The 12,986-nt window shown below is 46.0% G+C and overlaps 1 protein-coding gene across 1 annotated transcript in view; it reads left to right on the forward strand.

Moving 5' to 3' along the window:
- The first annotated feature begins 381 nt into the window (after nucleotides 1–381).
- DCBLD1 (discoidin, CUB and LCCL domain containing 1) overlaps nucleotides 382–12,986 on the forward strand; it is a 52,662-nt gene continuing 40,057 nt past the window's right edge. The window contains exon 1 of the mRNA XM_075747976.1: nucleotides 382–740. Coding sequence (XP_075604091.1) covers nucleotides 488–740 — 253 coding nt within the window. The 5' untranslated portion in view covers nucleotides 382–487. The remainder of the gene's footprint in view (nucleotides 741–12,986) is intronic.

Consider the following 12,986-nt stretch of genomic DNA (forward strand, 5'->3'; position numbering starts at 1 on the left):
GCACAATAATCCTGTTCGCTTAAAAATACGTATGTATGTACATGTGTGTAAATATATATATGCATATATATGGCCTGTCAACTTCGGGGCTCGCAGGCGATGCTCGGGGCTGCGAGGGTTTGGGGTAACCTCCCCTTCCGCAGCGGGAAGCCCCCCAGCCGTGGGGAGTCCCTCGGCCCCGGTGCAGCAACCCTAGAGCGGCGGTGGGTGGGAGAAGCAGGACCAGGGGAGCGGAGGGGAGGGGAGAAGAGGAGGGGGTGGCAGGGCCGAGCCGGCCCCTCGGTCCACGGTAGGAGGAGGAGATACCCCGCGCTGCAGCCCAATGGGAATAGTGGCGCTTCCCTTTCTCCCGTTTCCTTTCTCCACCCCCAGCCCCGGGCTGGGGAGGCGGGAGGCGGCAGCGCTGCAGCCCGGTCACCGGCTGGGCCAGAGGCAGCCTCGCACGGCCCCTTCTCTGCCTCCGCAGAAACACCTGCGGGGGGGAAGGATGCCGGGGGGCGGCCGCCCCCTTTCGCGGGAGTGCGGGCTGGCGCCCGAGCCGCCCCAGCGAGGAGGAGGAGGAGGAGGAAGAGGAGAGGAAGAGAAAGGAGCAGGAGGGAAGTGGGGAAGTTGTGCCTTGCCCGCCCCGCCGAAAGCCCGAGCCATGGGCCCCGCCGGGGGGTCGCGGGCCGCCCCCTCGTTGCTGCTCTCGCTGCTGCTCGGAGCCTCGGCCCCGCTCTGGCTGCGGGCGGAGAAGCTGGGTGAGTCCGTGGGGCGGGCGGGGAGGGGGTCCAGCATTCACGGCCCCCCGGGGGGGTTCACCTCGCGCTGGTGGCGAGCCGTAGAGGGCTGGGAGGGGGTGTCCCCGCCGTCCTCCCCTCGTTGTTCCGCGGTAGCGCAGCCTGAGCTTCTCTCAGGGCTGTATATAGTTGTCCTGGTTAATCCTCGCCGGGTTTATCCCCGTGTCTGAGTAGCTGCGAGATTAAAGTGGTAAACGGCCTTACGGTAAATGTATACTACGGCTTTCTTAATCTTTCGTTAATTAGGACTGTTTTTAAAAAGTAAATAAGTGGAGAAAAGTCTCCGGCAAGTTGCAGGCAGGAGGCTGGGAGCGGCTCCGGCTGTTCCCGCTGCCACCGGGGCGCCCGGCTCCGCCCGCGCCTCATCAGCCCCGGCGGGAGCCCCGGGCGCGGCGGCCGACGCTCCGCCACCGGCAGCACCTCCTCTGCTCCGGCCGGGGCCGGCAGCCCCTGTCCCACGGCTGGACACGGGCAGGTCTGCTCGCCTGCTGCCTCGCTGACAGAGACAAACGCCCTTACCCGTGCCGGGACAAAGTTTTGTAGGAATCTCACGGGGATCTCACAAGCCCTTTTGTGATACTGCAGTTTGCTAAAATGAGGGCCCGGGTACTATTCTCTTTACTCCGTGTTTTTATGCGGCTTAAGGTTAAGCTTCCTGTGTAAATTACAAGTATAGCTGACTTCTACCGAGAAGTTGAAACCTTTTGGCTGTGGCATTGCGTGGCCTGATGCATCCATCTTAGAGTTCACTGTCAGCTACTGGGAAAATAGTTAACACCGGACATTAAGCATCATAATGCGCTTGACAACCCATTCAGATAAACTAATAGTCCCCATATTAATGTTCCAACTTGGCTGCGAACTCCAGAACCCAGTGCTGTGCATGAATTAGCGTTGCATCCAGGCTGTGGTACAAAGTACTTTAGCTCATTTGTACCTGTTTTTCCCATAACTTCCTATTACTGGAGATTTCTGGTATGGATCTCCACAGAAGGGAGTATGTGGTATGAGTTGTGTTGCCTTTCCACTTGCCAGCTTCATGCCAGCTTTGCTGTTCTGTCCTCAATATGTTTCCCTGTTTTGAGACTCCAACTTGATATGCTCCAGGAAACGCATATGTAGCAAAGAAAAAAATGTTCCCTCAGTCCCCTCTTTTCATCAGTGTTTTGGGTGTGTGTGTGTTTGTTTCCTCTTTCACCAACGTTTGTCTCACACATGTTGACATCAAGGAGAAAGTCATTTGGAGAGTCAATTAGAAATAGTAAGTTTGCTGGGGTTTCTGGGGGTGTTAGTGCATACCGTTGCACTAAGCAGTAAGGATGAATCCTACTCCTTGTCTGTATTCCCAAATTAATTGGTAAAAGTACTTATGTTGCATTCATGTGAAAAATGTTTCTACTATCAAACAGACAGCATGGAAACACAAGAAATATTTTGCCTGGTTCTTTCTGGACCAAATGCAAATAGTCTGTTCAGCGGCTAGAAAGCAGAAGGGATTCTGACCCCTGTCTTTCCTTTCTCCTCAGGGGCAGTTATTCTATTTGTTTGTTTATTGATATTGCCCTATAAATTAGGGGCTAAGTGTTCTAAAGTTGCACCAGTGCAGAAAGGAGATAAGGATAAGTGGATACCAACTTCCTGTTACACAAGCTTCTTGACTTGATTTAAAAGTTTGTAATGGAGCACGAGAAGTGCCAGAGTGAACCAGGCTCCAGTTTCAGTTAATTCTGTATCTTGTCACCACTGGTGTCTCCCACCAGCTGGTTCAAAGAAAGATATTGGTTTAAAAATACTCATTTTTAAAAATAAAGTAGTACATTTTTCTGGCTTCTCATGAGCTGGCTGCGCAACCCGCTTTTTTTTCATGACCAGCTCACCTTCCCCTTCAATTTTCCTGAGGGGTGCTACAGAACAAGGATGAAGCTGCTGTTACAGCTTCTGTTCTATTACTTAAGTTCTAAATTAAGGAAAGGCCTCTTTTTTTTTTTTCACTGTGGCTTGGCTACTTCATCACATGGCTCGTATCCGAGTGTGACTGTGCAGAGCCCAGGTGTCAGCTCTTTTTCCGCTCTTGAAAATAAGTTAAACGTGTGCGTTGTCCGAGAACATCTATGAAACATGGAATTTTGTTGTTCATAGAAGGTTGATAGGAAAGGTTGAGTGTTTAGGGAACTGATTTTAATTAAAACGTATTTATAAGCTTAGGTCTCACCTGGGGACAAATATCACATCTATGACTGTGTATGAGTAATAAATAGCTTTGGGATTTATAATACAAGGCTGCTCTTTTCCCTTTGTATTCTGCTGTATGCAGATCTTAACTTCTCTTGTGGTTTCAGTTGCCAGGTCTTTGCTGACCACTACAAAACATAACTTGTTCCCTACCTGCCAACCTCACACAGCCATGCCTGACCCCGTATCTCTTCTCAAAATCTCCTTCTGGCAGTTCAAACCCAGAAGGGAGGCAAACCTGAATGGGTTATCTTTCACTATTCTCTGGTTTTTCTTCTGGTCTCATTGAGCAAGACCTTGAACCATGTAATTATGGGCAGCAGAAATCAGAGTTGAATCTATCTTCTCAGAGTTTTGAGTCATCCTCTGTTATATTTCTGGCCAGTAGGACTTAAAACTGACCTGAGGAATGGTTGTTTTAGGAAGGTATAAGAGGAATGGGGATTTTACTCCATTAAGAGCAAGATTTAAGCCACTGCTCTTGCTGTAACTCCTTTATTTTCATTTCAAATGAAGTGCAGCAATGAAAAAAGTCCACGTGGTATTTGCAGATCAGCATCCACACGTAGACTTTACTTGCAGTAAAGTTCTGGGTCTGTTGACAGTTGCACCCAATGCCCAGTTGGAAGAATTGATGGGCAGTAGACTTTTAAACATTTTGAGGAGAGGCTGTTATTTGATGTGACAACAGCATATGCAGTAATTATGAGAGATTATGCCTGTTCTCAGGGGCTTGTACAAAACCCATACAGAAGAATACTGGTGTGATCATGCTAATCCACTTTGCATGCCCATTTCCAGCAGTTTGAAATGCTGACAGAGATGAATCTTTCTTGTGCGATCCTTCCCCCCCCCCCAATTTCTGAATATAAGCGATTGGTAAATCTTCAGTTTGTTTGCATTTTGTCCTTATGTCTGCTTCCTTCCTTGGCTCCCTCTATCTTGCCTTGTGAATGCTGACTAGAATCGCTAAAGAGGGAGGCAACAGTTTTCTGGTTGCAGTTCATAAGCAATGCGTGTACCCACCACATGAAAACTGCAATGTTTTCAGTCGCACAGACTTTGCTATAAATAGCTCCAAGCCCTTTATATGTACTTCTCTTTAGGTTATCAGGGGACATATTTCAAACAAAACCAGAGACAGGGAGGCCACTGGGAGTCTCACTGACAAAGGAGGGAGAAAAAGATGCCTTGGGAAAGTTGTTAGCTGCACATGCGTGTAACGTGTATGGCTGTTGAATCATATTTCATGTAAATTATTTGTTGATTTGCATATGCAAAAATACATTAATTCATATTTATCACAACTGTGTCACCTTTAGTCCACTTGAGCTACATGTGTGGCACAGTAAAAATTAGTTTGAAAAACACCGACTTTGAGGGTGCTTACGCTACCATATAGCGATGCCTAAGGTACCTTCTCAAAGCCGTTTTAGGTAGCAGAAGTAGTATAGTTTTGAAAGCCCATCTGAGCTAACACACCATGCCAAGAAGTGTGGTCCTGAGTGGTGGCGGGCACTGAAGTCCTCAGCGTAGACATCACTGTAGTTTGGGGCCGGCTGTATCGTATCAGATGCTCTCCTGTGGCATGTACTCATCAACACATGGCTTTGCACCATCTGCTAAGAATAAAACAAGCCAGATAAAATCAAAATAAAATCCTTCTGACTGGATTCAGTGGAATGGCATTGGATCCCAACTATCTGCAATAAAAAAATGTTAATAGCAATGCATAAAAATGAGCACACAACTTCCCCAAAAGGTTTAATTAGCTTTACAACTGGGATTAGGAAACTTCAAACTGGAACAATCTACTAGTGATGTTTAAATAAAAAAAGGATAGTGGCTTGACTAGTTTTAAGAGTATACAGATATCTTAATTTTTGCTTTCAGAATAAATTATGAACGATCTAATTAAACTGACTTTTGTCTGTGAAAATTGTGAGTGCTAAAGCCACATTTTTGAGGTTGGCTGGATGCTTGCGCATGGAGAGGCTGCCAGTAGTTATGGTTAGGATTGTTGATCCTATATAATTAAGCCTGGGAGCTGAGAGTGTTACAAGGAGGAAACATTTTGGTCTTTCATTCCCTCTCTGCCTGTCTCTTCTTTCGACAAAGCCAGGACCTGCCTCTCAGGAGTTTCCTTCCAAGACATGAAGACTTAGCTTGGTGGTGGTGGGACTTTCTTGTTGTCCCTGAGCAGGATTCCCAGTCCCAGTGCATCCTCACTCGTGATTTCCGTTTCCCTGATGGGACGGGGCTGCTGCCTGGTGGCAGCTCCATGCTGCTCCTCCACGAGGCAGAGGGAAGGACAAGTGCACCCAGGCCAGGATCTCTTTGCCCATCTCCAAAGAGCTTGAGTAAAGGTGTTTTCAAGCACCATGAAGAAGGACAGGAGAATAAATGGGGAAGGCAGAGCAGGGCAAGGCTAGAAACACAGATCCAGTGCCTCCTACAAGGCCAGGATCTTCATTTTTATATTTAGTATCACACATTTAGGCTTTATCTGCTACTGTGATTACAATAATATTCATCAGGCATTTGGTAAAGCTCTGAAACGTTATTTCTTCCCTCAGCTGCTGCAGAAGCCTTGTTTCCATCACAGTTTTAATCTGTGATGTTCAAGTTGCTGGCACTTCCACTACAAATTGTTCAACAGTATTGGATTTCAGTCTAACGCTTTGACATTAAAGTTGAAGTCATGTTGATGTCATCTTCCAGATGTTCATGTCTACTGAATAAAAATTGTGTTTATTTGTTTTATTTCAAATTACAAAAACACATGGGGAATTCTGGATGCGATCCCTCATGCTGTACAAAGGCCTGTGTGTCCTGTCAGAAATCAAACAAAACTTTTCTTCATGGTGTAGTAAGGAGAGACCTCAAAACACTGGAAACGTAGGTGGGTTTCTTCACCCATCTGAACAGAATGGCTTTGTTACGTGCCTGAGCCTTGTTGTTGCAGCTGCGGTAATTGCGTGGAATGGAGACGTGCGGCCTCTGCCCAGGACCGCTTGTATTTGCTCTGGTGCCACACCAGTTCTGTGTTGGCGGGTTGCTTTGACTTAAGTCAGCTACGCTTCATTTGTAAAATGAACTCATAACAGAAAAAGTCCATTTTTGTCCTCCAGGTATGAAAAAATATATTTTAACCTGTAAACTAAATTCAAGGATCCTGTGGGTCCCCCTCCACTGGGAGGCTTTGACAGCACGGTCCCTTGCTGGAGTTGTCCCCCTCCCTGTTGTCATAGCTTGCTCTCAAAGCCAGGGTTTGTCTTATCACGTGTTTCTTGTGTCAGCATGATACGGGGAAATTGAAGTTGAAATGCCTGGGAGCCACAGAGCTGAAGGCTTTAAAACAGAATTTCAACAGATAAGCTGTAACATGAAGTATTGTGCCACGTGCGATGAGTACTTGTTAACATTTTCAAACCTGCTTGCTGATCTATTAGTATTTTGTCACAGACAGAAGAGGCATAGTTAAACTCGCAGTCCTTAAAACAGATATTTGAGAACATGCTGATTTTCAAGAAGTTCTAATGCTTGTGTGTTGAAGATGAATCTGCTAATTTTTTAGATGAAATTCAGCCTGTGTGTTCTCTAGGCAGAAAGCAATATTGTATCAAAATAAATTGAGCAGTTATGCTGAGGTATTCACTCTTGAGATGAGTGAAAAAATGTCCAGATCTTTCTGCTGTATCCTGTTTCAAAAGTTGAGAATGTGACTGTTTGATATGACTGCTAATCAGAAAATCCAGTCAAATAAAATGAAATTATGGAGTTTCAGTATAAGTGGTATACACAGGGTGGCATAAACCATTCTCTTCCGCACTATTTTTCTTATCCATTTGAAAATACCTTTTATGCAGTCTCATATTAATGTGTCACAGAAGACACAGCAATGATGCTGTGGATCGTATACAGTGCCACAACCAACACTATAGTATTTAAATAATAGCGTGGCTGTTTTCCTTTCTTTTAATTTTTTTCCTTTAATTTTAAATATCTTCAACAGCAGCTATATGTAATCATAACGAACCAGAGAGATCACAAAATTTCCTGGTTTACGGAGCCTCTGAACGTGCTGTTCTGGCTGATACCTTGATGAGTATCAGACAGGCAGGTCGTGTGAGAATACTGAAAAAAAGGCATTTCTTGTTTTCAGTGCTCCAGGTGAGAAGCCTGATGTTAGCTCTTTGACCAGATCTTCACCTTAGCTCAGTTAGTTTTTGCTTCCATTTCTACTGAAGTTGTAAGGAATCACTTGTTTCAGATCACAATAACCGCAGAGGAAATGGCTAGTTTCCTAGAAGTTAGGTTGGCTGAGTCAAAAGGCAAACCAGAAAATGGCATCTTGCTAATAAATGGCAATTATTGTTTCTATCACAAACCAATTAATTTTCTCTTGAGATATCTGTTCATTTATGCCTCGGGGATAAGGGGGAGTTTGCACAATTTGCTTGGAGAAAAGTGGTGTGCTTTCTGCTGTCCTTTTTTGCTAAGAAATCACCTATTCCATCTAGGCATACAGGCAAAAAAGGTGAATGTGTGATTTTTCAAGTAAGCCAGGACAGGTTTGATTTCAAGAAAAAAGGCCACCCTTAATCATTGATAACTGTCAATCGTGCCTGACTTGTATCACACTAACAAGGGTACTACATGTTTAAAAAAGGAGGGTGGTGGTTTCATTCTATCATGTTCAGCCATTTCCTCTTTCCCAAATTAAAGCTGTTTTGAAATCTTGCCTTCCCACCTGCTACTGGAACTGGAACAGCTCTGCTTCAGCCTCTCCTTACCCTGGTGTCTCTGAATTTCCTGTCCCTGTGGGTTTGTCAGTCCTTAGCACTGCTGTGAATATTCCTATTCCTGTGCAACCCAATATTCGAGTCTGGCCCTGAGCTTGTAGCATATGTTTCCCACACAGTCCAAATTCGCTGCTATATACTGTAAGTTAATCTCCAGTAAAGCACAGCGAAGAGAAAAACCTGGGAAAAAAACAGATGGAGAAAGTAGAGCAAACAATTTGCATATATATGATATGTCTCTCAGTTAAGATTAGCATTTCCTACTTCGCCTGAAAAGTCCTTAATAAAAACCCAACCGCATGTTTGCCCCGAATCAGCAGAATCAGAGGCTTTGCCCTAAGGGCGCAGCGTTCCCCCCAGCGCAGGGGGAGCCCGGCACGGGCTGGGAGGGGGGGGCTCCATCTCCTCCTGCTGTGGGCCCGCGTCCCTGCCACGCCACTGGGGTGCTGTGGGCAGAGGGGCAGGGAAGAAACCCCTGGCCGTGGGATATTTGTTCCCCGTAGCCTTTATAGCCCCGAAGCTTCGCCAGGGTCCTGAGTTACTCTGCGGGGGTGGCTGGTGGAGGAGTGTGCCTGGCTTCCCATTTATTTACAGTCCGTCAAGGTTCCTTCTGAGCATGGAGTTACAAGTGCTTCGACAATGAACTTCTCAGCGTCTCCGCGCTTGAGGTGCGTAATGTGTATCTTGAAGTAGGTAGGTGTTTGTTAGAAAACAAAAAATCAACTTTCCTTTTGCAAAAAGCAGACCCAATGCTTCAGATTCCTCTGAAATTTGCATAAATGTGTAGTTTCATTCTTGTTTCTGTTTCCAAAACCACACAGGCTAATAAAATACTGAGATGGTCAATCACAGCTGTATGCCACCTCCATAAAAGAAAAGCACTGACAAATATTAAATGCAGTTATGCAGGGAACAAATAAATAAATAAAAAATTACAAATCTCTTTTGTTGCAGCAGTTAAAAAGGCATAGAAGTTTTCTCACACCCACAAGCTCGAGAGTGCTGTATTTAGAGTGCTGAAAAGCAAATTCCAGTGCTGAAACTCGCTTCTCTGGAGAACCACATTTGGGTATACTGCCTAAGTCCTGGAAGCAATGACTAAAACATACTTATTTTTGACATGTACTCTGGTACTGTCTGTCTTTCACAGATTGTGATGGAACGAGATAGTGATCCTGAAAAGCAAAGGCAAACCTAGTTTGTTACTATTTGCATATTTAATAGAAGCAAAGGAAGAAAACCGTATGATGCTATTTCCTTTTTTGTGTAAACCTTGTCCCTTACATGTGGCAGGATCTTGTTCTTTACAGAACGCAGCAACTTCTTAATCCTGTGTCCTCGTAAATAATACATAGTCCTGGGAGTACCAGGCTGGAGCTGCCGTTCTCTCCTTTTGGCACTGTGATTTCTATGGTAATCCGAATTGTCTTGTCACTGAGGTCTCATGTGCAAATGTAGCCAGGTTAGGCTTTATCCAGACACAAGGCCCTAAGATGTGTATGCAGATGAGATGGTTGCTCTCCAGAAAGTTGTTTGATTAAGCAGCAAAATTAATCAAGTCTTTATGGATACAGTGAAACTGGAAGAGTCTCAATGTGCAAGTTTTGGTTCATGTTTGTGTTAAATTAAGTAGGACTTACTGTATTACTTGTTAAGGTTGCAAACCTGAATGCTGAATGAACTGTTCCCCTTTCAGTGGGGACAGAAGAAGTTGCTCATGAGGAGATTTCTGCTTTCTTTTGACGTTTTAGTAGCTAAATAAATAAAATCTCAGGTCTCGCTAGATTTTTGTCTTTGCAGACTTCTGCAAAGATGAGAGGTTTCTAGGGTAGAAAAAGCTGCCCAGGTTGTTTGTGGCAATCCTGCAAAGTCACTCCCATGTAGGTCAGCACAGCTGGAAAGATTTCCCTGGGTACTGGCTTATGGCTGTGCCTGCAATTCCTAAAAAACTTTCAAACTTTGGAAAATGATAGAACAATTGTAAGTTACTTTGCTAGATAAGGCACTTAGAATGGTCATCAGGGAATTTTTTTCTATACTTGATGCTGGTGATCCAGCTGGTTACCAAAATAACATCTTCAGTGTTTGAGGCAGAGCATCTCCTGAGGCTGGCTGCAGGGGACACTCAGAGGAAAGCCAGCCCCCAGCTGCAGCCTGAATGGTGGAGGGGCGATCGCAGCTGGGTGCGTGGTGGGAATTTGTGATTTATGGAACCACTGCAGAACCAATTGGCGATCATTTGCTGCTTTCTCATTCCTGCTTTAAGAGGGACATTACAGTAAATAATGTCTGTGAAGAGGAGGGAAAAACATGCTGTGGTTTGTTTGACCTCCTTCTCCTTTTGCATCCCTTTGAAGTTGGTAAGTAAATAATTTGAGCAACGAAATCAGCACTCCACAATGTTCCTTTGTTTCTTCTGCTGCTCTACCTTCCTTTCCTGCTCTCGGCCCTCCTCCCAGCCACAGCTTGGTTAGCTTGGGCAGCAAAATGGTGTCCTGAGGAAATGCTGCAGCACAGGGGTTAAAATGTTTCCTGGGAGCCTCATGGAGTCAAATTAAAAAGCAATTCAAAGAAAAAGTTTACACAATATTTATTTTTCCTTTTGTAGTAGGGCATACTGCTGAATGGGGGGACTTCTTCCCTTGAAAAGGTATTCATAATAATTTAAAGGCTATGGAAGATTCCAGTCACTGTTTTTCCAGATGAATTTAGACTTGCCTTAATTTTCAATGGTTTCTTTCATTATTTGGAAAGAGTTTTTGCAGTGTCCACAAAATATTGTGAAGAATGTAAAGCTGGACTTCTGGGGGGAAAAAAAAAAAAGATAACGCACCACCACCACCACCCTGCTGTGGATTTATATACTTCTTTACAGGCAGGGCTTGGCCAGCTGCTCAGCTGATGTAAATGGCATCAGCCCAGAAATTGGTGGTTTGTCAAATCCCCAAATGCATGGTCACCCCGCCGCAACCCCCATGACTCCCGCGGCTCTGGACCCCAGCGACGTCAGGGAGGCGGGTGGAGGACTGGGGGTACTCGCCTGCCCGTTGATGCCTCAGGCGTGATGTTGCCCTTTGTTTTTGTTACCTGCTTGAGCACGTTGACAGGACAAGCACAGAGGTCTGACATCTTCATCGTTCTCTGGAGAAGTGACCAGTTTAGGTCCTGATGGCATGGTGGTGGTCTGTCTCTTCCAGTATAAAGGTGCAGTAAAGAGCTGATGCTCTTGACCCAGATTTGTTGGCAGAGAGGTTGGAGATGAAGTGCTTAACTCTGGATTTTACTCTGTCACCTCAGAAAGCAGTGAAGGTACAAACCCCTTTGCATCTGCAGCGTGCACGATTCTGTTAGTGATGAAGGTCAGGGTGGCTGTATGGAAACCTAAAGTGTCGTCAGACCACGCCAGTGGATTTGGATGGCATCTAACAAAAACCCTTGTTTTTCCTCTGGTCTTTTCCCCCACCCCACATGAGCAGGGAAGGCACAGGTTTCACCTGAAAGAGTTGATTTCTTTTTTAGATACTTATCTGTTCTTATACATAACTCGAATCTTCTTTCAAACACGGGCACAGAACTCCTTCTTGACTCAGTTATTACTGTATCTTTTAATAAGCTGGAGTTATTACTTCAGGGAAAGCAGTGTGGAAGACAAAACAAATCTCATTTCTGCTCATGGGGAATCTTGTCAGAGCTCACAAAGCTGTACCCTCAGTGGCATTTTCTTCGCTTTGTCTGTGTCCATTTGCAGCTGTGGCTCTTCAGATTTTGGGCTGAATCAAAAATTTAGGTGTAAGACCTCAGTTTTCTGTTCTCTCCTCTCAAGGGAAGGAGGAGTGGGAAGCAAAAAGGACAGGCTAGCAGCCCCCGCTGGCACTGCTCCCTGGTCTCTGGGTGGGGTAGGGGGAGCACACCTTGTCCCAAGCACCACCATGAAGGTGGGCATCCAAAGGGATGTCAAACTGGGAGAGAGGAGGCAGAGAGGGAAACGAGGTTATTTTGGAGGTCTTCGTCCTGGTGGGAAGAGATCGACAGACAAGGCACAGCAGGTAGCGGGAGTCTTTAGCCAGAGAGGCCGAGAGAGAAACGCTGGTCCCCAACAGGCCTCGTGCAGCGGGGTGGAAGAGGGCAGGGAGCTGCTGGCTGTGTGTGTGAGCACGCCTAGGTATAACACATTCGCGTGTATTTCGCATTGGAGCGAGTCCAAGTCCGTTATTAATTGCTTAGTTGAGGGTGAATCAGAAAGATGAAAAAAACAGTTGTTTGCTGCCAGGATATTGTAGCAATTCTTTTGAAAACACACTTTGATATTATGCTATGTAACTGTTTTGTAGTTGGCGGTATAAACATGTTTAGTGAAAGGTGCAGCACATGGAAACTTTTTATAGCAGTTATTTGAAAAACTGTAGCCTCTTCCCTAACTCAGAGGGCAATACGCTGAGTGCTTGAATGAAGGCGCTGCGCACATCCAGTCCTGCGTGTGAGCAAGGGGTGGAAAAGCCGAGGGAGCGGAGGAGTAAGAGGCAGGGACTCAGCTTGTGTACAGGGCTTGGGAAGAGATGAGAGGAGACAGCCCAGCCAGGTGATTTTGGGTGGCAGGAGAGTACTTGAAAGAACTGGAATTGTTTTCAGAGTTCTCTACTCCTTCTGGGACCACCACCATTTTGCTAAAACCACAGTACCTGTCAGGGGCTGTGTCCAGGGCAGCTCACGGTGTGGGGTTGGAGCTTGTTCATGGGCATCGATTTCATCACCTACATCCTTTGTGGGCAGGTTAGATCCTGGAGGGGGCCCTCCTGCCCATGACCCAGCCCAGACACGGCTGCCTGGAGGTACTCCCTCACCTTGTCCCACGCACATCCATCATTCCCGTGTGTGAAGATGGGAAACAGTGCTACCTGCCAGTCACCTGGTACCTTCTCTCACTGTCTCCAGAGGGACGTGCGCTGGTGTCCTCCTGGGGTGTCCCAGGTTTGGTTCCACACGCATGCGCTGCTCTCAGCGAGCACCGTGTGAGAGGGCAAGGTGCAAGCTGTGTGCCTGCTGCTGCGGCAGAAGGTGCTGGTTGTGGTTCTCACTTTTTGGGGAGTTATTTCCATCGTCTGCCACAGGAGATGATTTTTATTGGTGGTAAACAGCCTTAATTCCAGTGCTGTGTGATCTTTGGGACAAC

Source organism: Balearica regulorum, chromosome 3 (assembly GCF_011004875.1).
Source record: "Balearica regulorum gibbericeps isolate bBalReg1 chromosome 3, bBalReg1.pri, whole genome shotgun sequence".
Classification (NCBI taxonomy): domain Eukaryota; kingdom Metazoa; phylum Chordata; class Aves; order Gruiformes; family Gruidae; genus Balearica; species Balearica regulorum.